At 43.2% G+C, this 27,858-nt stretch overlaps 2 protein-coding genes and 2 non-coding genes across 5 annotated transcripts in view; all 4 read right to left on the bottom strand.

The window, feature by feature from the left end:
* Positions 1 to 135: 135 nt before the first annotated feature.
* Positions 136 to 14,453, bottom strand: uba1 (ubiquitin-like modifier activating enzyme 1). Of its 2 annotated transcripts, none has more exons than XM_069659925.1 (26): positions 14,272 to 14,453; positions 11,051 to 11,167; positions 10,902 to 10,960; positions 10,609 to 10,777; positions 9,216 to 9,350; positions 9,016 to 9,122; positions 8,821 to 8,911; positions 8,564 to 8,696; positions 8,376 to 8,473; positions 8,016 to 8,162; positions 7,494 to 7,670; positions 7,225 to 7,332; positions 7,043 to 7,123; positions 6,540 to 6,692; positions 5,833 to 5,998; positions 5,541 to 5,737; positions 5,298 to 5,362; positions 4,859 to 5,054; positions 3,108 to 3,182; positions 2,808 to 2,997; positions 2,583 to 2,668; positions 2,386 to 2,478; positions 2,079 to 2,270; positions 1,623 to 1,724; positions 1,432 to 1,532; positions 136 to 1,337 (listed from the first exon to the last, which is right to left on the bottom strand). In XM_069659925.1, exons 2-26 carry the CDS (start codon positions 11,165 to 11,167, stop codon positions 1,202 to 1,204), a joined length of 3,174 nt encoding a protein of 1,057 aa, XP_069516026.1. In that variant the 5' UTR covers positions 14,272 to 14,453; the 3' UTR covers positions 136 to 1,201. The 2 variants fall into 2 exon arrangements, with proteins under 2 accessions (XP_069516026.1, XP_069516024.1); XM_069659923.1 differs by lacking the exon at positions 14,272 to 14,453 and adding an exon at positions 12,639 to 12,841.
* Positions 1,829 to 1,947, bottom strand: LOC138590440 (small nucleolar RNA U6-53/MBII-28). Its single transcript, XR_011307960.1, has one exon. It is a non-coding gene; the product is annotated as a small nucleolar RNA U6-53/MBII-28 (small nucleolar RNA).
* On the bottom strand, positions 4,331 to 4,449 carry LOC138590441 (small nucleolar RNA U6-53/MBII-28). The gene has a single exon (XR_011307961.1). It is a non-coding gene; the product is annotated as a small nucleolar RNA U6-53/MBII-28 (small nucleolar RNA).
* Positions 14,454 to 14,915: 462 nt separating the features above from the next.
* Positions 14,916 to 27,858, bottom strand: part of camkvl (CaM kinase-like vesicle-associated, like) — a 44,478-nt gene continuing 31,535 nt past the window's right edge. The window contains exons 2-11 of the mRNA XM_069660223.1: positions 25,634 to 25,740; positions 24,500 to 24,631; positions 24,188 to 24,262; positions 23,193 to 23,331; positions 21,649 to 21,769; positions 20,933 to 21,008; positions 20,508 to 20,644; positions 20,121 to 20,199; positions 18,882 to 18,969; positions 14,916 to 17,497 (exon numbers count right to left, since the gene is read on the bottom strand). Of these exons, the coding sequence (XP_069516324.1) occupies positions 16,034 to 17,497; positions 18,882 to 18,969; positions 20,121 to 20,199; positions 20,508 to 20,644; positions 20,933 to 21,008; positions 21,649 to 21,769; positions 23,193 to 23,331; positions 24,188 to 24,262; positions 24,500 to 24,631; positions 25,634 to 25,728 (2,406 nt within the window). The 5' untranslated portion in view covers positions 25,729 to 25,740 and the 3' untranslated portion in view covers positions 14,916 to 16,033. The remainder of the gene's footprint in view (positions 17,498 to 18,881; positions 18,970 to 20,120; positions 20,200 to 20,507; positions 20,645 to 20,932; positions 21,009 to 21,648; positions 21,770 to 23,192; positions 23,332 to 24,187; positions 24,263 to 24,499; positions 24,632 to 25,633; positions 25,741 to 27,858) is intronic.

Below are 27,858 nucleotides of genomic sequence, written 5' to 3'. Positions count from 1 at the left end.
CAGACAGCTAAAAAACCCTGAACATCTGACATGTTTAAAATTCCTGTTTAGAGTTACGTGTTAAACCAGAAGTGATGCATTTAAATCAGACACATTTATGACATTTTCACCATCACAAAACAAAACAAACACAAATTCAGGGATGTTTTTACATGTTTATTCACTATCACACTAAGTGCTCCCATTTCAAGATACATCTCATTGCCCTGTTCTTATACTGTAATGTCATTTGGAGTTAACAAAGTAGAAAGAAGACAGTTTTATGATGTAGAAGGTGTGTGCCGAAACCCTGTCCACCCCCCACCCGCCAAAAAATAAAATAGAAATGAACATAACACATGAAGTATAAAGAGAATAAAGATAAAACTGATGTCATGTGCAAGAGCCCCTCCGAAACTACAGAGTGCTGGATGAGGTGGGTGTAGGGGCGCTTCAAACCGGCCGTGGTTCCTAATTAGCCGGCGTGAGATACTCAAGATTATTTTTCAGTCAGGAGAGGCCGTTGAATCTGGGTTGGTGGCATCTTCAGGTGCTTTTACACGTTCAAATTTGGGGAGTCGGGTAGAGTTAAGGGCAGTGATATGGCCTTGGGGGGGCACAATGGATACTTAATGAATGTGACACAATTTCAGGGATTCTTGGCTGAACTTCTTCTGAATGAGGTGCATCTTTGAAATAAAAAAGAAAAACAGTGATGTGGGACCAGGTCTACGAGACAGGGGTCAGAGGAGGGAAGGGAGCAAGTAGAGTGGAGGGGAGACATTTGACTGGATTAAAATATCCCTCCTTTAGTGCTGAAGGCTAGTAAGAGCGTGAGGATGTTTCAGAGGGACACGAGCTTGGCTGCCGAGGGCCAAGAGAACACTAAGGCTTAAATTAAACTCAGCGGAGAGGTTCTGCTACTGAGAAACATCAGGTCCAGTATACATGCTCCCTTCCTCCACTGACGGCCCTGTTCCCACAGCCGAGCACCAGCTGGATCCCTAACACACATACAGGTATCCTTAAATCAGCTTACTGGGGCTATGTACACTCAGGCACAGGTTTACACAAACCACAGGCCTAAAAAAACTGATTGATCCAGTAGAGCTGATCTGGATCAACTCACCCACCCAAAAATCCCCCATCTCAACACCCCACCCCGTCTCCCCCCTGCCCCCCTGCAATCCCCACCCTCCTGTGGGCGGGTTCGATGTGGGGCTCAGCGGATGGTGTATCTGACATAGGGCACTTCCACGTCTTCATCTGTCAAGTCGTTACAGCACAGCTCAAACACCAGGGCTTTCACGTGCTTGCCCAGCTTCTTTTTGGACACCTTAGTCACAATCTCTGTCATCCTATGAACAAACAGAAGAACACAATTATCAAGCTGAATAAAATACTAATTTTAAGTCAGGCAGTCAGGCATGTGCATGTAAATAAAGCACTCACGGCAGGTCCAGTCTCTCCTTGAGTTTGGCAGCAGGCATGAAGAATGAATAGAGCATGGACACTCCCTGAGAAAGCATGGTGATCTCCAACTTATGCTCATTCTGACAAAGGACAGAAGAGGAAGAAATGGTTAATTACACACCAAAGACAACATGGTAGCATAGTGCAAAGACAAGCGGACGAGAACGTACTTTAAAGTAGTCCAGGAACTGTCGGAGTGTCATCTCCTCCCCGTTGGCCGGCAACCCTGTGACCTCGAAGCGATCCCACAACGACCAATCAATCTCATAGTACTGCAAAGACAAAGAGGAAGGATCAATGGCAGTCCCGGTGTCAGGTCGGAGCAAAAATGCATCTACAGCTGGGTGGAAGTCGATATAGCAAAGAGTATGTAGTTTCTCCTCAGCACACACTGATAGCATCAGTGTGAGAAGGTGAGTTGAACTCACTTACACCCAGGCAAACAAACGATCTGCCTGGTGTATCAGTATTAGCATGGCTGGATCATCATCGGAGCACCAAACATCTTATGACTACATTTGGGAAGTCTTTTAGACATAACACTTAAATGTTTTTTCTACGCTCATGACATCATTTGGAAATAACGCAGCTTAAAAAATAGTAGTGATGCATGTGCAGCTGCCTACCTTGTGTCTGGGAGCAGCGATGGGCTCGGAGAAGGCGAAGAAAGGCAGGGCCAAGTTCATGAAGCCGTTCTTGAATGTCTCCAGCTTCTTGTGTCCTTGCACGATTTTGATGAGCTCCAGGCACACCAGGCCGACCACTGCTGCCGTGGTTGTGGCGATGGCAGGAATGATCTTGCCAGCTATCAGTTTGCTCTGAATAGGGATGAGAGATGGGTCATATTTTAAATTATTTCAACAGCAAAAGACGACATTTTGTTTTGTGTTAATATTTCACTCCAAAGCCAATCTCTAAAATGTGTCCCCACACCTTGTGCCTGTCTGTGGGGGGAATGTCGTAGTTCTCTGCCCTCAGGTTGGATGCTGCTACAATGAAGTCCATGTGGAAGTTGGTGTCATCATCCTGTTAACAGTGGGTGACAATTAGTGCATGTTAAGGTTGTATTAAGAACAGTAAAATTGAAACCATTACAGTGACATTTTGATACAGAAGGAAAGGTAACGTACCTTTTCAAAGTCAATGGGGCAGAGTTTGAACTGTGAAGACTCAGAGGTAGGCAGCTGGACCTTCAGCTCCTCCAGTCTGGAGTCATCTATATGAGCAAACAGGTCAGTTGTACATGACTTCTGACTTTAATGTACAAGCTATCAAAATGAGATCTCCATATACCTTACTATAAATACGACATTGCATTGAATGCCTTCTTGTCCATGAACAATTCATCATCTTACCAACAGAGGAATTGCTGTTCTGCAGGTCCTGGTCAGACACGTGGATTTTAACCCCTGAACGAGGGGTAAATTGTGGCACCTTGACCTCCTGTAAGATCTTGACCACGCCTGCACGATCAGTGCTGCCTTGTACGCCGTACGTCTGGGCATACAGGTTGGCTCCAGCCATGACATAGTCCATGTGCAGCTCCTACAATAAAAAACACTTCTTTCATTATCTTCGGGATTGATAGACGGGCTCAGAGCCGACAGTGGGCAGTGTGTAGGTGTGCATAAGAAGCATTATAAGCCAATACTTACATTGCTAGTACTGAAATCTAGGGGGTGAGGACATCTCTTTGGGCCAGACCAGAAGGGGGCACCAGAGCTGGTAAGCTGAAAGACAGATTAAGAAAAAACAACATGTTGGGACCATCAAAACAGAAAACCTTTCAGGAAAAAAACCAACTGTAAATTGTCAAATAACAGCCGGTGGTCAAATAAAAGCCGGCTCTCCATCAATAGCCGGCAAAAAAGTTTTAAAAAAGTCAAATCAAATCATTTATAAATGCATTTTTTAAATTATTTATGAGTGATGAATTTTATCACTTTTTATTTACAAATACGGGCCAATAATCATGCAATCGTGTTACTTTTAACAAAACACTTTGTTATTGTTGATTATTCATCATAAGTGTTGTGTACTGTTTTAGTCACTGTGGGTACAATCTAACCATAGTGGCAATGAACGACGTCAAGACTTTCTGTTCCGGTTGCTGCATTGTTAAAGAAAAAGAAACTGTTTTTCTTGTGATTTACTTTAATTCACAGGTCTTACCTTTTTAAAAATCTGCATCATGATTGAGATTTGAGATTTTGGCAAACTACAATTGCAAGCTTCGTCAGGTCTGTCCTCAAGAGGAGAAGAAAACTACTTTTAAAATGCTAATTTGTTGAATGGAGGTCATATCGATCTGATGCATTCAAGGAAGCCTGGAAACTTGAACGCTAAACAGCTTTTATTTTTGTCTTTGGGGAATTTTTTCTCAACTTGAATTTTAGATCTAGATTTGCGTTTAACATTGATCCGAAAAGAATCAAGTGCTGGGAAAAAAACTACAGATCATAGAAAAATTAGGCTTCATATTAAAATATGACCACATGTACAGAGATAATTAGAAATAATGGCCTGTCTCTAACATAAGCCTGCTTCATATAAAAGCCTGGTAACCTCTGCAGCTGAGGTAAATAAAGGCCCCGCCCACTATTTGAGAATTTACAGTATGTTAGGAATTTTAAATATATAAAACAAAAAGATCAAAAAACTTTTGGATCACAGTATGCCTACTGTATAAAGACGACAAAGGTGAAATAGCAGGTGAGGAGAGATGTGATAAACCTGCAACAAAGGCCTCATCACTGAGAGTGAGACATGATAGTGGTTTTGGTGTTTAAGGTCAGTTTCCATTACCCCCCCAACCAGCATATGAGCAAAGATGCATCTACAGCTGGGTGGTAGCGAAAATAGCTACAAGTATGTAGTTTCTCCTCAGCACACTCTGATACCATCAGGGTGAGATGGTGAGTTGAACTCACTTACACCCAGGCAGACAAACGATCTGCCTGGTGTATCAGTATTAGCATGGCTGGATCATCATCGGAGCACCATACATCTAGCGACTACATTCAGGTCTTTTGGAGATGATACTTAACTTTTAGTGCATAAGAGCAAGTTTTAATTTGATCTACATTCTTTGAAGAATAGAAGCAGTTTCAAAAGACTCATGTACACAATGCCCTCTCATTAACACGCAGTTATTTCATTGTTAGGTACATGTCAGTCGCAAGACCAATATTTACAACCGAACACACCTTAATCACTGACTATGCCTCAAAGTCAATAATAAATAGATGGATAGAAAGTTAGCAAGATGCTATAGCTGTAAATAAAAACTGGATAGATAAAATGAGTTAAATGAAACAGAATACGACATTGTGTAAAAAAAAAAAAAGGTGGAAAGCACTGACAGCAAGCAATCGGATATTAGTCATAATAAGAGCTCAATATGTACCTGATCTGGGGGGAAGTTGTGCAGAAGCTGGCGGATGTTGTTGCTGTACTGGCACTGCCAGTGGTTGCGTGCCCAGGCTACGCAGTCAGCCCAGCTGTGGGGGCAGTCTGTGATGAGACTCTTGTAAACAGCCTCCAGCACCTCAACGGGCTGAGCTCCAGGAAGCTTCAGAGTGCGCTCCATGAACTTTGGATCTCTGCAAGGACAACGATCATAAACCTCATGAGCTAGTTATAAACGTCAGATGAGCTGACACTTTTTATTTCTGGCAGCAGTTTAAGAATCGTTTTAAGATTTGGATTTTGGTTCTTCAAGGTGTTTTTTATAGTATCACAAAAGGCATCACATTGATAATATCAAACACTTAAATTAATAAGGGATCGTGCTCGTTAACTATAGTGATGTTGATCATTTTGGAATGGCATCAAAGGCAACTCACGTGAGGTACTGCATGGCGTTCTCTGGTGGCTGTTTGAATAGTCCCTCAAACTCATCACGGGCCCACTGAACAGGAGACAATATAATGAACAGATTAAGTATACTTCATGAATTCTTATTATTAAATATGCTTTCACAATAACCAATTTTACGCATTCATAATTATTGCAATATCAAATGGCCCACTCTTTCGCCTGTGTTCATCTAAATTGTAAATATGTGCGTGTGTGCACTCTGCACGAACCTGCAGTGTGTGTTCAATGGCATTTGGGAAGTTCTTGAGGGTGCAGATGGGGATGGACTTCTCAGGTGGGTCTTGGCTGGAGCTGTATGACTCTGTGAGGAAGGGGATCACAACCTGCACATTGCCTTTGGTGCCCAGAGTACCAGACTCCAGTAAGGGCTTACGGTAGTACACACACCTCCGATCCATGTACATACCTGTAAATGGGCCGCAAAAGAAAGTGCTTCAATTAAAGAGTCATGCATTTTACAGTTAAGAATCTAAATCCGATTTAAATTGCAGTCTCTCTTACGTGCATCAACATTGTCCAGTGCATTTGCCACTCCATCAAGGCTTTCAAAGAAGTCGTCGTCATAGACCCTCTCTGTGTCAGGGCCGACCCTGTTCTGGTGACCTGTGATCCTGATGGAGGGGTTCATCTGCTTCACTGCAGCAGCAGCCGTGTCACTCTTCATTTTCTGTTACCACATAAAAGCAAATGTTTTTTTAAAGCAGTCATTTCTTTTTCTCATCAAAATTTTGGCATGAAAAAAAAAGCATAAAATTACAAGATACAGAAAAACATTCACAAAAAAAATATTGGATTTCTTTGCATTGTGGCTCTTTATACTTAATTCAATAAAGACAATCCAACAGTATTTACAGTTGTTGGCACAAAAGAAGTTGAGGGTTTTTCCAACCCCAATGTGTTATGAAACATAATATCGCCCTTCAATGAACAAAGGAGAACAATGTAATACAATAGGTGTTTCAATATCAGTCTGTTCTTCGAAAGGTCACTGCATTTCATTTTTCAGCCCATGAAATAACTAATACAACAGTGAGCCTGTATGACCCCAGGCGTGCTACTAACTCTAATTTTGTACTATAACATCATCTATCATCAGGGGATAGATTAAGCGCCCTCTGGAGTAGTTACTATGACCACAAAATCAATCAATAAAAAAAGGCAAACTTATGAGCTACATCATAAACTGCCCGAGCAAACATGATACTGACCGTGACATCTGAGGGTCTAAACAGGAACTGTCTGTTGAGGTTGGATTTCTCTATGGTGTCCATGTCTGTCACGATGACCTCGCCTTCACCGCCTGCCAGTCCAATCATGGCAAAGTTTTTCAACAGCTCACAGCCAATGGCCCCGGCTCCCACCTGGAAAGATAAAAGCTCTCAGTTAACACTTACCATCCAACAAACACCGTCCATTAGCTTTGGTCAGTAGAGGATGAATACGGCTGGCTGTATTACATATTTGTCAATCCAAAAATATTCTCAGACCAAAAATGTTTTTTGCACTAAAGACACAAATCAATAATTAAAAAAAACAGGAGGTATTTGGCTTCCGATACACTAACTACACTTGTAGTTGGCTCAATTCATGGATTTGAATAAGATTGGTTGACATTAAAAAAGATGGTGCATCACCGGACTTATCCTTTCCATCTCCCTAAGCAACAGGATGCCAGAGGAGGTGTTCGGATATTTTCCATTGGCCAACTCACCAGGAAGTAGCGCTGCTTGGCAAGCATATCCTGCAGCTTGGTGCCAAACACAGCAATCTGCCCATCGTATCGGCTGTTCCTCTAGGAGAAGAGATAGAGGTAGGGGAACAGGTTTAACACATTTGTCACCTTCATGTGCATCAGTCATCAGTATTAGCGGATGAATAGCTCTAAAGTCTTACAGGGGCACACTCTTCCTCTGTGAGTGCAACTCCTTCCTCCTCTGCCAGGCACTCCAGGGCATCGAAGTACAGCCACTGCATTATGGGCATAAATTTTCCTGTGCATGCCTGAAAGAACAAAGATCGTGTAAACATCTCAAGAAGCACAAAGAACATTGATGAGGTTATTGCAGTACATGTCTAATTACAGAAACAGTCACACGCTCCTCAAAAACACTGATAACCCATAAAAACAAATCAATACAGCAGAAACTGTTAGAGTGACCGACCTTCATCACTTCCTGTGCAGCCAGGCCCCCAATGAAGGCGTTGACAGGGGCAAGGTCACCAGCAGCAACATAGGACAATTTTTTGACAAGTGCGTCATCCAACTGCTCCACCTTGGCTGAACCCGTCTGGGCAGAGTTAACCTCTTTTGCCAATGCCAAGAACTCATCACCATCAGCCTGGAACACACACAGCTCAGCATGTTACAACAGGTCACATGATACAAAATGCTAATTAAACTCACTGACAGGTCTAATTCAGTATAAGGGTTGCAATGCAGTGCTGCACAATTATTCATGACTAATACTACACTGGTTTTAGATTTGTATTCAATGATAGAGATTAAATTCTATACAACAGAGTTTATTCTTACACTTTCAAATAACAACTAATAAGTGTAATAACAGAATGAGATTAATGGTTATCATAAATGGAGCAATTATTTCAGCATAATCCATAATCTGGAATTAGCAGTAAATCTAGAAATTTCCAGCCATATTATTATTGCAAACTGAGTGTTTTACATGGTTCCAAGGTGCAGGAAGGTGGTTGTGTTTCTTCTGGAAGGCGTGGATAGCCTGGAAGCCCACATGCAGCTGCCCTGGGCGATCAAACTTGGCAAAGTCTGTCATAATGAACTCTGGCTCCGCCATGGAAGAAGAGATGGATTTCTGCACAAAAACGATACAAAACAGTCGGGTTGGACTCGGCATTGAAAAAAAAACACAGGTGAGAGGAACAGCAGATAAAGTGGGAGAGGGTGTTGTGGTTAGATCAAAGGTTGTTTTGCTAATCAGTGGCAATAATGGATGACAAAAATGCCATAAAATGAAAGGGTCACTGCCCAATGACATCACTTGGTGTGGAAAATGTCCTTCACTTACAAAAGCAATCTTCTTGGGCATCTTGACCTGGGAGACGATTCCTCCTCTTACATAATCTGTAAAGCCAGCTGTGTCACAGATGCTGAAGGTGTAAGGACCTGGACAGAGAGGATGACATGTTTATTTGTAACAGTCATAACCCAGACCAAGAAAACCATCTCTTTTTCCTAACTAGACAGCGTTCTTACCCAGAACTTTAATTTCCACTGGCTGGCAGCCGTTGAGCTCTGTCATACCCTGAACCTCTGTGAAGGTGACATAGTCCCCACTCTCAAAGCCATGACGAGCCTCATCCAGACATGTCACAACCCCTGGATTGTCCTGGAGAAAAGAAGAGTGAGAAAATGTTCGTCAAAAAAAAAGGAAACGGTCTTGAAGCTTGTCTTTATTCTTAAAAAGCAGCAAGGAGTAAGAGAAACATTCTGGGCAAAGTTTTAGGACCAACCTTGGTGATCATGGAAATCATGGCACTCAGCGGCTGCTCTCCATTGGTGTCATACACGACCATCTCCTCACCAAAGTCACAGAAAAGCTGGCTATAAAACAGAACGTATGAACATAAACATTAGACATTGATAGAAAAAGTATATGGTATACACTGCACACAACCTGTTAATTCACAAGAATTGTTGAATCTTACCCAAACAGACCACGTGTGTCTGCGATTATCAGCTTGATTCCTTTGCTGTGGCAGAACTCTCCCACTTGCTGCTGCTCTTCCAGAGAGGAGTTGGTCAGCACTACCACCTGGGTCGCAAAAAAGAGACTAATTTAAACACCAACTTTTCTTTCCTCTTTCATTGATGAATGATCAGGACATGATTTCCTATTCATTCATACCTGGAATTTGGTCAGGTAGTCATCAGCGAGTGTTCCGGTGTAGGCCGTCACAGGAACGTAGTTGTTGAGTTCGGCCAGACGATGCTGGCTCACCTCTGCTCGGTTCTTCCCCAGGTCCTCCTCCCGGAGGTAAAACTAAACACACAAAAATATACAAGATGTCAGGGCGGATTTGATACCAAGTAAATGAAACGATAACCACACAATAACAGTTGTAGAGGAGACGAGAGACCACACAAAGACTCGATCTGTTAAAAATTATAAATAACTCCAAAGGTTATTTTTGGACACCGTCTGCATAGACACTGAGGTACCGCAATATATAAACTGATTAACCCACTTCATCTCCTCTTTCAGTAGACCATCATTTAGTAAGGAAAGAGACAGACAATTTAGTAACTGCACTGTGGTTCACAGTGTAAACATCCGTTCTGTCACTTCCTGTTCTACATGATGATTTATTGTTTCAATAAAGCCGAAAACATGATTACAAGTAATTGGCTGTATAAACAGACAAAAATATGTTGCACAACTCCCAACAATGTCCTACAGGAATATTTAATTCTTTAGGATGATTCAAAACTGACACTATCAAGTTTATAATGCATTTAGAGTCTTTTTTATTTAATCTAAAACTATTTTAATTTAAATATCTAAAACAGATGTAAAATAATTGTTTTCTTTGTGTGAAAAAGGGGTCACATCAGAGCGGAAGTGATTGGCTTTCAAAAATTAAAATTAAGCCTGGTGCACATGGATAGAAGTCATGTCAAATATGTGACAGAAATACACACAGGCTATTCAATTGAGCTTGAATGAGAAAGGACGTTGGGGCAAATGCCAGTGGCGGAAATAGAAATGAGAGCACAAGGTTAAACTCCGACTGGATGATCACAGATCCAGCTTACTCACAATCATATCACTTTGTTTTAAAAAAGGGGGTCTCTGACTACATCCTGACTTAACACCTGCACAGTATATTCACACATTTATCTGGCTGGCTTTAAATACACATTCGAAATCAGGGTCTCAGACAGATAGCCCAAAACAATCTCTCTGCTGTAATGTCCTAAAACAGGCTTTAGCTCTACTATGATTATGACCCAGGGAGAGGCTACCCACTGATAAATCTGGGTCAGCCCATGTTGGCAAGGGTGGGGGTGGCTGCAGTTCTCTTTTTGGATGGCAACAATATAGCACCAGTGACTCATAACAGATAAAGCTCCTCTGCACTTTAGATCAGACTAAAAGGCTATGGGTGATGGGATGAATCTCCAATTAAAAAAATCTCCAATTACAGTGACTGTAACAATGTCTCTATAACCAACTTAATAAAAAATAAACATCAATTTATAATAGCAAAGTTAGAATATCAGTGCAAGCTTCCACAAACCTGGGAAGAGAGGTCTCTCCATTCTGCAGCTCCTTGGTCGTGCACAGTGACACTTCTAACTCCTCCCAGGATGACGTTCTTGGCAATCTCCACTCCAAGACCTCTCATACCAGAGATGAGGACATTGGAGTTTTGCATGCGCTTCATAGCATCATGGCCTAACACGTAACTACAGAAGGACAGAAAGTACAATCATGACACCATTGCATTGTTTTACAACCAGCCAAATAATAACACTGAAAGTTTGTCAGTTTTCCATCATTATGAAATTCTACTGAGGTGTTAAGACTTACAGCTGTCTTGAGTACAGGCCTTCATCAATCTCAGCATCATTGCCATTCTTAGCCATGCCCTGGAGACAACGGGGGATCCAGTCAGTTTTATAAAACAACTTTTACCAAAGGTGTACAGTGTGTCTTTGTCTCAGTGTGTGATCACTTACGTTGGCAGGTGTGTGGGACAGATCAGTTCTGACAGAGTTAGAGGAGGAGCAATGGGATCCCGTCTTCGTCTCTGTTCCTGACAAGCGACGCTTCTTGGACAGCGGCGAGCTGGACATCTGTGCATCAACACACACCATTAAAGACTGGTCATGTTGGGCACAATAAGCTGCCCTGTGTAAGCACTTAACATTTCCCCTTTATAAGGTTATGTCTATACATGGAAATTGATCAAATTTGACAGCCTCAGCAATTAAATAATCTAGCAGACAGAGGTGTTCACGTGCAAATATTTCATGGAGACTTTCGAAAGGCAGTCATTCAAATTCAGGCTGAAAGTGTAAAAACATACAATTCTCTGCTATGGTTCCATTATGAGAAACCAAGGTAAATGCTACCCAATCCCCCTCATGTTGAAGAGAGGATTTCTAGTTGAGGGAGCAGCTGGGCTGGCTGCAGGCCAAACACAAATCTGCTAGAAAACGAACTGAGCCTCGGAAGAGACATGAATAGCAGCATTATCAGTTCTTTTCATGCTCAGAGACAGCGCTGGCTTGTTTATGTACTTCTATTGTTCATTATACCGGTGTTTAAGGACGGTCAACATGGTTCCAACAAAAAGAGCTGAATCATTAAAACTTCACTGCGGTAAAGTGACACCTCACGGTGGCTTGCAGGTGTGGACACACCATACAATACCATTGCAACTAGTCTCGGTCCAAAAGATACAAAGGGGCGTTTATTAGCAGAAAGAATTATTTAAACATGAAATCCAAGTACATTTTGCATAACGAAATAATCCGACCAAACCCAGTCACTTCGGGAAGTGAAACAGGCCGCAATGTCGCGAACACATTCCCACCTCACAGCAAACACGATCACAGCTTCCGCATCCAATGCAGCTAAATTATCTGCCTCCTTGAAGTTTAATCCAAGCTTTTTTAAGCATTCCGCCACATTCAAATTATACGTTTAATGTGGACAGATATTCATCTTACAACCATCAACCGAAGTGGAAAACAATTTACAGTGCACGGTAATGGGAACGGTTGCTGTTCGTCAAAAAGGAAAATGAAGGCATCCAGCATGATACAGCAAAGCATCGAGCCGCCCGGCTAGTACTGTTACTGTACCTTATTTGCAAAACCTAATACCTAGCTGCTAAACCAATTGTAAGCTTTCAACGTTTCGGAAAGGTGGATCAATTATCGGTTAACGACATAAAGAGGAAACAGATTGAGATGGTAGCGTGACACTAATCAGTTAAGTGATTTGGCAACGGACGGAACATTAATAACTTAAAGGAGAGAAAACAGCAGCCCTGCAGCTTCTCGAATAGCGGCTCGGCCTAGGCCTGCATTACCCCCCAACACAACTTTACAAGCTAGCAGCTATAGCTATAATGCAACCTGCTCACAAAAGACAGCAACGGGTTTATTTTGACAGCTAGCTAACACAGCTCCTCTAATGTTACGGTTTAGTGTTTCACCGCCGAAAATCAACTATCCAACTTTGTCACTACATGTAACATTTTGTGGGAATGAAAGACTAGCCATTACACTCGTGCTCCATTGATATCTCTTTTCTTACCAATAATCCTTCTCGGTCCCTTCCCAATGCGAACCCGCTCCTCTCCCGCAGTGTCTAGATGTCAGTAATAACGATGGTGTTAAAGTCGACGGTGAGGACAAAGAGAAGAAACGCGATGCGGGATTAGGAGGGTCTACACTATATTGTCGAGTCACTATGTCGTTGAGCTGAGAGTCTCTTCTGTGTAATTGCGTTGCTGGCTTTGCGACTGCAGACGGGAACAAAACCAAAATGGCAGATGGGGAGAAAGGGGCGGAGGAGCTGTGACGCATGGGCTAAAATATTCAACAGGAAAGGGTGGCTGTGAGCGTGCTGCTCAGCCAGGCGTCCCGCTCATTGGCTGTTACCGAGGCCCACGCGCGTTCATCCCGCCCCTGCTACCAGAAGATGCATGCCATGTATATTACTGTACAATGAACTGCAGGACCCTCAGCAGTCCATGTAAGAAACCTCTTACAATTCTATTAAAAACGCACAGACCATAAAGGCAACCTTCAAGTACAGTGTATCTCGTGACCCATTTGGCAGAAAATAACCATTGACTGGTGCTGAAAGAAGTCCATCACCAACAGCATCTTTGTCTCAGTGATAGGTTGTTGTCTCGTTGAGGAACAATAAGGCATACACAGAACTTACACAATACATGCCGCAATGTATAATAATAAGAAATACAGCTTTAAGCGAATTGTAAATATGCCAATTGGTGTTTTGTGGCTTAAAGATTAAATACTTTTTCCGAGTTAAGCGAAACATACCACTAGTCAAATCTGATAGTGCTACAATGATAATTTAGTCAGGTAAACATTAGAGATGCTGTGATGCTGAGCGTCTGGGCCCTCAGTCACATTAAGGTTAGGGGTGAGCATTCCTAGCAGAGGAGGAGTATTGGGGGAGGGGGTGCCTGGCAAATGACAAAGGCCCAGGAAAAGAGTGGGCCGCATATTCTCGGGTACACATGTCGAGGGGGTCCCCATTCTCATCTTCTAACTGCGAAATGATAAAAACACTGTTTTCCACCATTCTGCCTGAGCTAAAGGGTAATAATATCATTCATGTCACGTTAACATGCTTCCTAACTTGGAACGCTAAGAGGAGAAAGTAGCGAATACTGCGTTACTGTGGCAACATCGATTGTCGAACGTTCGTACCGTTAACCAAATACATCAATCGATATTGCCAGTAGGTTCTAGCAAACGTTGCGCGTTGCAAGTTAGCTAGTGTCTGCCTCTCGTCCACTTAATGTTTGTATCCAACTAGCTTTCAAGCTACCGTTCACGTTATTTATAACAGAACACACATGAACACAGCATTCTCGTGCACAGTAAAGTGCAAATGCAAATTTAACGTTTAACAGTTAACTGCTACGTGACAGTGGCTTGATTGCAATGGTTAGCCGAGATGGACAGCTCAAACGGTTCAGATAGCCGAAGGAAACTAACGTTAACGATTACCACTAACGCAGATCAAACGACTGCGTAGTTGTTAGCCTGTGTGCGGCTAGCTTTCAGGCTATCTAGCCACCCAACGACTTTTTCCTACTTGTGCCGCTATGTAAGCTAACTAGCTAACGTTAGCCAACTAGCTGACGCTAACATTACCAAGACGGGATCTTACACAAGTGTGCAGAACTTACCACATCCGATATTACTCGGCCTGTTCTGTAGTATTAAAATCGGCTTGTATTTAAGCAAGAAACCTAACAAACAACGTGACAATTAAACACTGCCGCTGATTGCAAACTGAAAAGTGTGTCAGGGTGGCGGGCTCTGTGAGTTTTTCCGCTGGACGGCTGCCTGCCCGGCTGTTCCCAAACCGTTTCCCCTCACTCTATTTCAGTTGAAAGCAAAGCAAAGCAGCAACATGTGCACGTTACAGGCACGTCCATCATTCCGGTCCAGAGGGTCCAACGAAAAGAAAATGTGATTAATTTATCCAAAGAAGACTTAATTATTCATCTTGCATGTTCAACCGCACAACATAGAAGGGTAAGTGTATGAAATTCTACACAAAGACGTGGTTTAATCTAATTTTTACTGTTTAGAACCATGAGTACATGTTTCACCCCCGCGCATTCACATGAATAGACTGATCCGAATTTCACGCAATGGTAGATGGGGCTTGTAGGCATGGCGGGATAACACAAAAGACTGTCTGAGAAATCATTGGATAAGGGTTCTTTCTGCTCAGGTTATTTGTAATTCCATGTACACCCGAAAGAAACACATTTTCAACACCTTAGGTTTAAAACTTTATCAATTAAAACGACTCAAGATGTAGTTTGTTTTTACTTTTATTGAAAGACTTGCAAACAGAGCACAGTTTACATAGGGACCGAATAGTGGATGTCTTGACTTGTTCGGGATAAAAGCACAGATCCTGGTATTACATATATCCAAAAGCATAATGAAATTCAGCAAGACTTTTTTTTTACATGTTCAAAAGATGCAAATATAGACCGCACTGTCCAAATAACAAACAAAATGAATGTGTCGACATAGGTGGAGAAAAATGAAAACAAACTTTCTGGTGAAAACATTTGGGCAAGTTTGAAAAAAAAGACACAAAAAATGTGTGTGAGCTCATGTCTTATTGAAAAGCCTTTGTACAATATCCTTTTTTTTTCTCCGTAGCTCTCCAGAAGGTGTGGGGCAACTCACAAGACTTTAAGTGGCAGTTCAAGTTAAAATACATTATATAATAAAAACATCTCTCAATCTCCAGAGGCCAGTGGAAAGGCTTCATCTGTTCAGTTTCATATTCTTCTGTACAAGGGTGTGACTGCAGCCTGGCTATGTAGAATGCAGAGCTACATAAATAAAAATGAACAGAAAATAATTAAATAGGATGAGCTGATTTAAAAAAGTAAATGTCAGTTTGGATGTGGGGAAGTTTACAACATGGGAGTAAAGAACTGGAATGAGGAACCCAGCTGTTGCATGTATTTACAGTTTAGGGGATAATGCTAATCATAACACTTTGTTGGCTCTCACCAATAGCTGAGAACTGAGAACATGCTGTTCTCACTTGTGTAGATTTATAATTAGCAAACTGTGCTGACTGCTTAGAATCTGGTATGAGAGGTTTTGTGGTGAGCATTCATGCGCACAATCAAGATTTGAATTGCAATAAACCTTTGGGATTTTTTGCTTTGCAGCTGTCATACAGATAGATACAGTACTCTACTTCCCCTATGCTCCAGTCATAAGAGTATTTAATGAGGAGATTTCTCTTATACAGTATTCCCAATATGAACACACAGCCAAAACAAACAAAAACTGCATGGTTACTTTTCTTCTGAGGAGCAAGTGAATGATATTTCTGAGTGAAACAGAGTCCTCAAACCCTCAAGTTGAAACTATAAACCAATGTTCGATGTTGCATCATTCACACCTGCTTCATAGCCCCCTGCCCATCCCAGCTCTGGGGGACTGGCTGGAACGAGCAGCATCCCTCTGTCCATCCCTGTCGTCCTGCTCTCCCGCAGCCTGGGGTGAGGATTGTGTGGGAGGGGAGGGCGGAGGATAGGAGGGAGGAGGGATAGTAAGGCGAGGGAGAGATGGTAGCGCAGGCCTGGGAGAGGTTGGAAGGGGTGGAGGAGTGCCCGAGGTCGCGGTCGAGGTGTGCTGAGAGGAGTAAGCGCGGGAGCTGGCAGGCGAGGCATGTGTGCTGCGGGCACGTGGTGGGTCAATAGGGCAGTCACTGATTTGCTCCAGCAGCGAGGGCATGTCTCCCTCAATCTTCTCCAGCACGGCGGCCATTTGCTTTTCTATCTGCTCGATGACACTGTCCATTTGCCAGTCGCTTGTAGTGCTGCTTCCGCCTCCTGCATGAGGTAGCCCAGTCCCGTACATCCCTAACCCTGCTCCACTCGTATACAGGGAGCTGTATGGACTCCCATAACCCCCTGCTATCCCCATACCTACAGACCCAACATCTGGGTTGTATGGCGTAGCATGGCGGCCCAAACTAGCAGAGCTTCCCACTGTATAACAACCCTGTCCTGTCGCAGGAGCTGCCCTTGCTATGCTAAACTCTGCGCTGTACCTGTCTGTTCTCCTGGCCTCCCTATCCCTTCTACTCATAGGGCTATCATCACCCCTTAATCTAACTCCTAATCCGACATCCGTCCCAGCTGCAGGCCCAATAGCTGGAGTGATGGATGGTACCACCGACCTCTCTGCCACTGCTTCAGGTACTTGTGTCTGACACCAGCTTCCATCAGACTCATCCCTATGCATCCCTGGCCTCTTCTCCGGTGAGGCTGCAGCAGCAGCAGAGCCTGTAGGTGGTGGACCATGGAGCGTCGCAGCCATCTTACGTTTGCTGCTTGGATCAGGGGAGGCCGAAGTGTGTTTCTTTTCTGAAGAACCATCTGACAGCTTGGAGGGGTCAGCCGTCTTCATGGGGGACGGTTTTGATTCTGGCGCAACTTTATTTTGACCCAAATTGGCAGCCATTTTTCTGGTTCCTTCACCTGCTGCTTTCTTTGCACTAACCTTACCAGGCTCCTCCTGCGGGAGTTTGGGTGCTGCATGTGATTGTTGACAGAGAGGTTCCTGAATATCGGATGGTGAAGTTCCAACACATGGACCTACGCTTGACTTTACCTCATCCTGTTTCTCTCCACTCTTATCCTGATCCATACCTGCTGGTGCACTCTCAACAGTAACCTCTAAAGACACACTACTTGACGTCACCCCTCCATCACTCGTCCCTTTGTCTCCCTCATCGCTTGTCCCTTGGGAAACACCCCCTTCACCATCTACTGCCTCTTCACCACCCTGACCCTCAGCTGAACTGTCAATGAGCGCCTCTGAGTTCTTCAAACGCTGCATGAAGGTGGTGACACGGATCGCTTTCTGTGAAACAAACAGAGGTAAAGAAAAAGGAGAGGACAGCAGTGTAAAGACAATTAGATTTTGAAGTTTCTGTTTTAAGTAACACCCACATTGACTTGTTGCCCTAAAAGAAAAAAAACCCTTGATACTACAGTTAGTTCTGGCAAAGCATAAAAGATAAGCTTAGAAGACAAACATTTGACAAAAAGCCTGTGAAGGCACCACGATTTAGCATCAACATACTAAGCGCTGAGATGTGATTGGTTTAATGTGGACAGTGCAGTAAGATTAGTGGCGGTTGTTTACTTCCAAGAGGCTATGACATATCGTACCCTGGTTTAAATCAATCTCAAGTCTCACTCTCAACAGGCCACTCCTCGCTGACTGGAAAAGCTAAGAGAGCAGATAAGGGTTTGGTCATTCGTAAACGCATCTGACTCCCTTAGATTTGCAGACGCTGAAGGAGTAAGGAGAAATGTGTGAGCTTGGAAGTTGTTTCTAAACCAGGGGTTTAGTTCTCTGGAAGTGAAAAGCCATTTGGACGCAGAAATGTCACTGAATACAATATGGCTTAACTGAGCAGCTTCTGTATAGCTTCAAGTATGACTTGAATGTAACACCAAGATACAGTATGGGGCAATGAGCCAGGATTCACGTTAGAGGGATGACAGAGGGCTGTATTGTTCAAATCTTAGTAGTTAAACGGTCCACAGTGGCCTATATCTCGCATATCCTTTCTATTTCTCCCTCTCCTTATCCACACAAATATAAAATCTAGAAACACTATGAGCAAACCATCCTCCCTGTTTCTGATAGTAATAATGTTTTGATCACTCTGGTTTTATATACTAGTGCAGATGAGGAGTAAGAAAGGAGCAGAGTGGGCCACTTTGAACATCTGGGTCTAGTCCAATGAAAAAAAGTGGGGCAGAGTGGATGGATCTCTTCTGGGACAGGCAGAGTGACAGTGGGCAGGAACAGAGCTAATGGGAAGAGTTTCACCAGCCAAACATGATCAATACATCTCAAGGCTGAGACTGAAAGTGCTCCTGATTGCTTGATTATCATAGACAAAACCTCCTTTTAATTCAAGAGGATGTCCAGCCCTTAGAGATGTTTTGTTATTGAATCATGCCTGACAGAAAGTGAGGGTCTGCCCATGCTCTGTCCTTCCACTCTCCCTCATATTGGACTACAATACCTTCAACTCCTGGGAACCACATGGGAAAAGAGAGAAGAGGGTTATAACTGTTACCACCTCTTCCTTCTCCATCTTCTGCATCTTTTACATCCTCATGACCAAATCAACATACCTCTTCAGAGTTGTAAAGCTCAAAGCAGATTATGTTCAAATCATTACAATAAACCTTCATAATCCCATACTGAACTGACATTGAACTCTTACCCGCCATTTGGCCTTTGCAAAGTTCTTCTCAAACTGGGCGCAAACTCCATCCTTTAGGTTCTTCTCTGATGCACCATTACCCGCGATCCTGACACAGGTGACAGAAAACATACAAGTTAGGGCAAACCCAGTAGATGTGTGCCAAAGTGTTCATCCTTGTCCTATGATTATATGCCATAGCCCGTATAGAAGTGGATGTAGCTTCTGGTGTCAAAAGTGAAGCCAATGCACAAGTGCCTTACAACTGCATTCTTTCTCATGGCCAGCAGGGGAAGACTCTGCTGCTTTGAAAAAGAAGTCCCGTTATGTGAAACAATAGTTTATATACACTGATCAGCCATAACAGTGTGTAGGTCCCCCTTTTGCCACCAAAACAACCTTAACCTGTCGAGGCATGGACTCCACTGGACCTCTGAAGGTGAAAACATGATTCATCAGATCAGGCCACCTTCTTCTATTGCTTCCATTGCCCCAGTTCTGATGCTCAGGTGCCCATTGAAGGCACTTTTTGTGGACGCCCTGACTGGTCTGCAGCTACGCAACCCCATTCGCAGCAATTTGAACAGCAGTAGCTCTTCTGTTGGATCTGACCACACAGGCCAGCCTCCGCTCCCCATGCGCTTCAATAAGCCTGTTGCTGGTTCACTGGTTGTCCTTCCTTGGACCCCTTTTGGTAGGTACTGACCACTGCAGACCGGGAACACCCAACAAGAGCTGCAATTTGGAGATGCTCTGACTCGGTCATCTAGCCATCACAATTTGGCCCTTGTCAAAGTCACTCACATCTTTACGCTTGTCCAATTTTCCTGCTTCCAACACAGCAACTTAGAGGACAAAATGTTCACTTGCTGCCGAACATATCCCACCCACTGACAGGGGACACTGTAGCGAGATAATCAATGTTATTCACTTTACCTGTCAGTGGTCATAATGTTATGGCTGATCGGTGTATTTCATCAGTATCAGTTTCCTAATGAATTCCTGAAATGTTAGTTTCAACTGTTTTTCAATACAGCATGATGTTGATTGTTAATTATGTTCCCATTTAGAGTCAGTTGGTGTTAAAGCAGGGAATGCTTTATTGCAGTTCACCTTTGATTAAATGTCGCTACCACGGCGGCCTGTCAACCAGGGTAGATAGGAAACAATGCCTTTCCACCCTCCTTTCCAAATACGGTCACGACCTCATGGCTACATCCATTTCTTTATTATAGTCTATGTTATGTGCAACAAAATTACCATTCATGCCAAAGTGCATCCTGCGCGGTGATTCTCAGCATCTGGTCCACCTCCATGAGTCGACACACAAGCTCCTTAGCTGTAAGAGGAAAATGAAGTTATATATCAGTAGATAATGTTCCCTTTCAGTCTCGTTCCTCTGCTTCAGGGAACAGAAGTTACAGTCATAACATTTTGTTTTTTTAAAACAGAGAATATAAAGTAAGGTTTTTAAGCCATGAATTATGGATGATAGTGGTACTTTTGGTTTAGAAGAGTGTCATAGAAGATGTGTATTTTAAACAGTGTGACATTAAATATCTCTTATGACTACCAATACTTCTAATGCTTCATGCCTTTGAAAATTCAACTTGGTATTTAGAGCCACCATGTGGTGGACCTGTGTACCTGCAGGTGAGATGTCATCCCAGTACGGAGAATCAAACTCAAAGTCCCCAGCAACAATGCGACAGAAAATGATGCGATTATGTAGATCTGTGTTCTCCTCCTCTGTCTCATCATAAAAAGGGGGGTTACCTGATAAGCTGCAAACACATTCAGATGAAGGAAAGTCTTCAAAACCATGCGTATAATTCCTCAGAAGAAAATCTGAATCAGGGTTATGCTGCCAAGTGGCTTTACACAAACAAGGAATTTGTCTTGGTGTTTGTCTTCTGCTGTCAAGAAGCTTATATAAGTTTTCTAACTCAAATAATTCATGGAAATGTGAATTATAAATCTAATAAATTATACAGCTGCTTTTTATGCGCAGCTCAGTTTGTACTGTCCTCTGATTTGAATTAGAGCATTTCTAATAACTGATGGAGACTCACAGTATGAACATAATGACACCCACAGCCCAGCAGTCCACAGGACGACCATATCGGTGACGAGCGACCACTTCTGGAGCTGAGAGAGGCGAAGAGGAGAGAAAATATATACAGAGAGAGAGTGAGAGAGGAAGAGAGATGCGAATGGCCTGTGTTTTCATTTATAAACCATCACACCACATTCATAAGTCTTCCCTGCACTGACAAGAGCTCCCCTTTATTCTTTTTTTTTTAACTTTCTCTGCTTCTCATTCCTCCTCTGCTCCCTTCCCTTATTTATTTGTCTAATTACTCGGCTCAGCATTATGAATAACTGTCCTGACCTCTCACTGGAGAGAACCAGGCCGAAGCACACTTCTGCACTCCAAGTTGCCCTCGCATAAACCTCAGCGCGAGAGAGGCGCGAGACAGCACACAAGAGATCAGTGGATATGAAAAGAGAGGTGTGGGAGGAGGGTGAGAGTTAGGTGCTTTCAATTCTGTGTACATGTTTCACAGGGTTTCATGACTGGTTTTATTATTAGTCTTCCCCTGACAGATTATGATCTTCAAACGCAAAAAAAGAACTCAAAAGGTAAAGTATGCTCGTGGGCCTACATTCACATCAAAAGGTAAGGCTAATGGAAGGACGTGGAAGTGGATTACAGACCGAAGAATTTAGAGATTTAAAGTTATATATGAAACAGAAAGAAGATAGTGGTAAAGGGAGAGTATCTTACCCAGGTATTCTGGTGTTCCACAAGGGTCTGTGATGGGCCCGTTCTCAAACCTGGACAGGTAGAAATCTCGCAGAACTACTTTGTTGTGGTTGTTTTCTGTGTAGTACATCAGGTTTTCCAGCTAAAGGAAATGAGGAACAGAATAAGTATTCTTTTACAAACACACTCACAATCATTGGGCGAGAGGTGGGGTACACCCTCAACAGATGGCCAGCCAACCACAGGGCTGACACGTAGAGATAGACACCCTTTCACGCCCACAGTCACACCTACGGACAATTTAGAGTCACAGATTGAGCCTGTCTTTGGACCTTGAGGAGGCAGCCGGAGTAGAACATCCAAACGCCACACAGAAAGGCCCATATGTCCAAACCGAGATTTGAAGCACCTTCTAGCTGTGGGGCGACAGTGCTAACCACTGCAACACTGTGCAGCCCACTACTACAACATGAAAAAAAAAAATCACAGAAACAATAGCAGATTCTTCGTAGGCTTGGTTTTGGTTGTGTAAAAACCCTTCTAAAGCTCCACGGTCGAGTCAAAAATTATCATTATTTAGATTATAAGACAATCTCTGTCTGGTGTACAGAAAACTGCGTCACATAGCAAAGTGGCCACTAAGGCCATTGTAGATCACCGCCATCATACTCTTAAATGGTTAAGCTGAACAGGAGTTACCAGCGAATATCAGTCCTCATTATAACATTTTAAGGGATGATGGTAATGCTGTTCAAATCATTGTTGAATGGGTAGGATGATGAAGGCATAATGTAGACACAGTTGCATGTGATGCTATTACCCATTATACAGTACATAGTTTTTTAACCACAGCCTGTGGGGGGAATTTCAGCTAATGCCTTGACATTGTATGAGATGGTTTATGTACCTTATTGTATTTTCTGTTCAATTCTGTGTTTGTTTTGTGTTGGCTGGAAGACAAACGTAGCCCTGGGAACAATGAGGTTAAATTAAAGCTGAATTTTAAGTTATGTTCTGACATGGAAAATAATGGTCCATCTATATATGTATAGGAAGCATCTGTTCTGATCTGAAAATGTAATATTCATTCAGTTTCCTCTGGTCAACAGGATGAGTCCAGAATGAAAGAAATTCCCGCCTTCTGCCATTAGAGGGAGTCTGAAGCCCAAGAGATGCAGTAATGGCATCCTAATGGCTTCATAATGAGGGATAAAGATATGAATCGGTCTGCATATACATGCATCACTAGAGATTGCATTAAGCCATAAAGACAGTGCTTACTCCCTTGCCAAAAAAATGTTATCAAATGTTGACTCATTAACTCATATGCTAATGTATGCAATGCTTTTATCTCTCCATAGAGAGTCTGAAGACTATATACTGGAAATTGCTTTCTGGGGTGTGACGGCAATAAAGGCAACTCACTCTAAAAATCTTATTGTGAGATTTTCTTCCTGTCTCTTTAGCGGTAAGTCACCAGACTTTGTGTATCGTTTTATTGTAATGTTACTAACAAACACCTGCTCTAATGTAGGGAGAGGGAAACATCGTGTGTGTGTGTGTACCTTTAGGTTCCTGTGAACTATGTTGAGCGAGTGTAAGTACGCCACAGCTTCGAGGACTTGTCTGATGACATTGGAGGCGTCTCTCTCTGTGTAATTCCCTTGGTCGAGTATCCAGTCGAATACGTCTCCTCCTGTTGCGCTGCATGGTTCCCACACACACACACACACACACACAAGAGTGAAACGTCAGTGCACATATTGCCAAGTACACTAATAAAAATGAATGCAAGTTGGTGCGACTGTTAACCACATGTTGCTGCACAATCATTCACTAGAAGCTTCCGATAACACAGTTACCAAAGGCCCTGTGCTCTTCTTATTTGCTCTATTAGCAAAGCAATCTGCTTCTACGAGCCTTAAGCTAGCTCCGCTGAGCAATTAAAAGTTAGACTATTGGTCATTACTCTAACAGACTTGGTTAACATCGGAGGCTGTGTAAACGATGGGTGTGATAAACACATATCGCCCGCAGCAGGAGAACTATTGCCTGGGCAGAAGTGTGAGCCACGAACAGACAGCAGCGCATAAACAGACTGACGCCACTCTGAGTGCAGTTTGTCTCTCTGAGTAACAGTCACAGACGGGAAATATTTCGTCCACTCAGCTTCAATCAATTTTATTGCTTTCAAATAAAGTTGCAAATGTTGAAAAAGGGCATCCTGATTGGTCTCGCTCTACTTTATCGATCCCTCGCTCTCTGTAGAGACCCTATTACGGCAAAGCGGTGCTTCAGGAGCTCTGAGTAATGTTGAGCGTTACTAAGAACAAATATCTCATAAAATCTAACACCTTCCTCTGGTGCTGAGGGGAGCAACAGAGCACACAGTAATAAGAAGGGTAGACTCAAGCCCGACCCTCAAGCTGATGGATTTCTGTGTGTTAAGATACATGGCGGCACATACGCAATTAAGTCACTCACACACACACTTAAGTACACTTCGTCGGTCTGCTTACACAGGTTGGATAAATAGTGAAAGAGTAAAAGAAACACTCACAGTTCCTGGATGATGAAATATTCTTTCCGGGTCTCGAACGTGTCGATCAGCTGAAGGATGTTTGGGTGGTTGACCCTGGAATGGAAACGCACTAAAGGTCACAGACTGACCTCACAATAGTGAAGGTCTCACATGCTATTGAAGGGTGTTGACTATCTCTGGCTTATATACAAAGAAAGGTTGGTGTAAGTGTCTTTAGCTGGGTCGAAGCTTACAGAAGAACTAACATTATCAACAAGCGTTACTACATGTGACTGCCTCTCATTCAACCCTCAATCACAACATCCATCCGTCCACCGACTGACTGCGTACAATTTCAGGATCATGATTTCGTTCTTGGCAGCCTTGCGGACTTTCCTGCCGTCTTTCTTGAGGAATTTCTTGCAGACAAACACCTTGTCTGTCTGTCGGTCCTTAGCCAGGCAGAGCTCGCAGAACTCCTTCCTACGCAAGAAGAAGAAAATAGAACGACAGACAGACGGGGAGAAGAGGCACGAAAAGGTGAATATAATGTTAGAGCACAAAAAGAACGTGCATGCTTTTTAGAGACACGGAATAATATTCAAATTAGGGAGACAAAGTTAACGGGCTGTTTTGGTGAAATACTGTGAAAGAATTTAATTGGGTGGAGAGTCGTTGGAGAGAATAAAAGGGTCATAAAAACAGATCTGAAATGGGGCGATTGCTGACATCGGCTGAGCATCGTGAGCCTTTGAGGCATGCAGTACTTCACCCAAATGGATTTTGAGAAGCTGTGTGATGCAAAATTAAACTACGGTTCCCATTACATATTTCATGCCCGATAAATACCATCAGACATTTTGATGGCGCTCTATCTTTCTTACTTCTTACCTTATTGTAGGTTTGATCACACATTAAATGTGTGGTAAACAGATGCGTACATATGTGCGCTTAATTTGGCGTTAATGTGTATGTGTGTTTGTGTGTGTGTTATATAAAAGATGAGCAGAAATCTCTGAGGCCAGATGCTGATGTTGCCATATGGCCTCTTACACTGATTGGTGTGTGTGTGTGTGTGTGTGTTTGGAGTGTGTGTGTGAGCCTACAATGTGTCAATGAGAGGTGTTTGAGGGAAGAAAACATCCAGTATTCGGCCTGTTAAGCAGGAGTGTGATTTTCACAGCTCTTTGAAAATATGTCCGAGAGCGTGTTTCATGAACTGATCAGAAATATACAGACGTTTGGTTGGCTTCAAATTGAGAAATGTGTCTGCTAGGTCACACTATCCTCACCATATTACCGTCTGCCGTGCGGAAAGTGTAACAGTTTGATATGCCAAACTGAATCTGGAGGGAAAAGGGATCTAACTGAGTTTGAAATAATTCATGAAGTGAATAAAGAGCAATTGGGAGTAATGGAATGTGCCCATGAATTGAACATGGTTGACGTAACAAAGATCCATGCATGAATTTTTAAGTTACTTACGCTCGGAGGACCTGTCCAATCTCATATTTGTCCGTGACATCGGAGATGCTATCGTAAGACCGCCCATCTCGCAGGGCAAGGCACCCAAATGGCATGACGGCATTCACCTAAGAGAAAGCGAAGAAGACGTGTGTGAAAAATACCCTCAGAGTAAGACAAATGGAATCCCCCCTTGAGGGATTTATAAAGTACGTCTTCTTCTTTAAAGCGAGTAAAAAGACATTTCCATCATTGCACCACAAAGGGGGAAAGTAAAGCATGAATTATTTTGATGACACCTTTAGGTAACAGGCAGATAAAGGGATCGCGGAGCAGCATGGACAGGCATGTTAAAGAGGAAAAGAGGTACTGATGAAACATTATGAAAGCTTCCAGTGGTTGCATTCAAAGCACAGAGGGAGCGCCGTTACTATTAGCCTTGAAAATAAACGGAACATTGGAAAAACCACAGATACAGCCAAGTCGACTCATGAGCGAATCTGGATACTAACGCTTCTGGCGGCCTGGTTGCGTGCCAGCCTTGTCAACAGATACTAAGCTACCCACTAAGCTTCTCTCCACTCTGCTAAAGTCTGCAGATTCTGTGCAACGTCTGTCAAGTTCAAGTTAAACTTTATTTATAAAGGGCAGTGTCCCTGTGTCCCCAAAGCAGCTGCCGTCTTCGGCAATCACTGGAGACCCGAGCAACGCTGAGAGGACCGGGGGGGTTTAATGACAGGAAAATTAGATTTCTGTTTGTAGTCTGCATCTGTGTGTGTGGGTGTGTTTGATCTAGATCACTGGTTCATGACCTTTTAAACTCGCTGTAAACATAAAACAGAATGATTTGTTTTTTCATCTCGTAGTAACTCTGAATGTGCTTGACAGGGGGAATGAACAACCTACATTCAAATGATGACATACATGCAATCACATTCTTCTTCATGGCCGCCCTAAAATAGCGTGTGACCCCACAGGAGGTCCCAAACGCCCAGGTAGAAAAATCAAGGATCCAGATAGTGAATCAATCAGCAATCGATATACCATCTCAGCACAGTCCTCAGGCTATCCTCACCCACATCCTTTAACACTCCATCTACTGTAGAAGACACATTCCCTGGAAGCTTCAGCCATCCATCCTCAAGATCCTTCCCCTCCCCTAAATACCTGACAACCCCCCCTTCCCCTTTCACCGCCAAACCCTGTTGGATCATTCTTTTCTATTGTTTTTTCTTGACACCCTCTTACAGAGCAGATTCCTACCTACAGTTTATCTTCTGCCTCTGTGGGGGCTTGGGACCTCATCGAGACAAATCCATGAAATTGACCGAGTCAGGAATTATATGATAGGAGGGAATGGGATGTTTGAGCGGGAGCTTTGATTAATGCGAGCGAGAACGAGGGGAAATGAGAAAAACGGAGAAAATTGAGATTTCAGCTCGAGAACGGAAAGACAAAAGAAATCCTCGGAGGTGACAGCGTTTTGCCGCTGCTAATTTAGGATTAAGGAGTGAATATCAGTGATGTCAGATCTTCTCTTTCTCTCCCTCTCCCTTCCTCTACATTTATAATGGAGGCGGGGCTGGAGAGCACTGTGTAATCCCAGTGCTGGCCCTAATCTCTAATCTGTACCCCTAATCCAGAGTGCTTGGATACACTGTGTGTGTATTGGTGTGCATATAAGTGATTCAGAGCAAGTGCAAAGGTGGATGTGAATATGCCACATGTGCGCAGAAGCGTGCGCGTTTGTGTGTGCACGTGTGTCCATATGTGCGCACTCATGTGTTAGGCCGAGGGGAATTTAGTGGTGGATTGAAAAGGCCTCGCTTTGCCAGGAGATTATGTAAGCACAACAACATTCCCAGGGCAGTGAAGGTGATGCTGGATGGATGCAAATGGAGCACGTCCATCGCCACTAACTTCTTTGGATGTTGGTTTTAGAGCGCCGAGGTTCTACAGTTTTTAGCTTTACACCTGCTCTGAAGCTTGGTCCCTGCCGGCCACCGTACTCACTCTAACTTTAATCAGAAGCCCTCCAATTCTCCACTGTTATGGCTCCTTTATGGATGTTTCAAAGCGCAACACAGACCACAGCTGATTTAAAAACATCAGCAGTGATCTTGGACTCGTGTTGGGGATTTGCTGGAGCTTCTGGGCACTGCTAAAACATCAGTGAATGTGTCTTTAAGCTTTTACTTTACTTTCCAAACTTTTCCTCCTGTTTCTCCCCAGTGAGAGTGGGTTTA

Source organism: Semicossyphus pulcher, unplaced genomic scaffold (assembly GCF_022749685.1).
Source record: "Semicossyphus pulcher isolate SPU_LCO1_2020_fin unplaced genomic scaffold, fSemPul1.0.p SCAF_13, whole genome shotgun sequence".
NCBI classification, from domain to species: Eukaryota; Metazoa; Chordata; class Actinopteri; order Labriformes; family Labridae; genus Semicossyphus; species Semicossyphus pulcher.
The sequence above is the reverse complement of the archived record's forward strand: the minus strand, read 5'-3'. Positions and strand labels throughout refer to the sequence as shown.

Excerpts from the sequence above, each read along its gene's own strand:
- uba1 (XM_069659925.1), bottom strand. The coding sequence starts at position 11,167 with ATGTCCAGCTCGCCGCTGTCCAAGAAGCGTCGCTTGTCAGGAACAGAG. Across the intron at positions 10,961-11,050 it reads TGTCCCACACACCTGCCAAC|GGCATGGCTAAGAATGGCAA; the intron begins GTAAGTGATCAC and ends CGTTGTCTCCAG. Across the intron at positions 5,999-6,539 it reads TTAGACCCTCAGATGTCACG|AAAATGAAGAGTGACACGGC; the intron begins GTCAGTATCATG and ends ATGTGGTAACAG.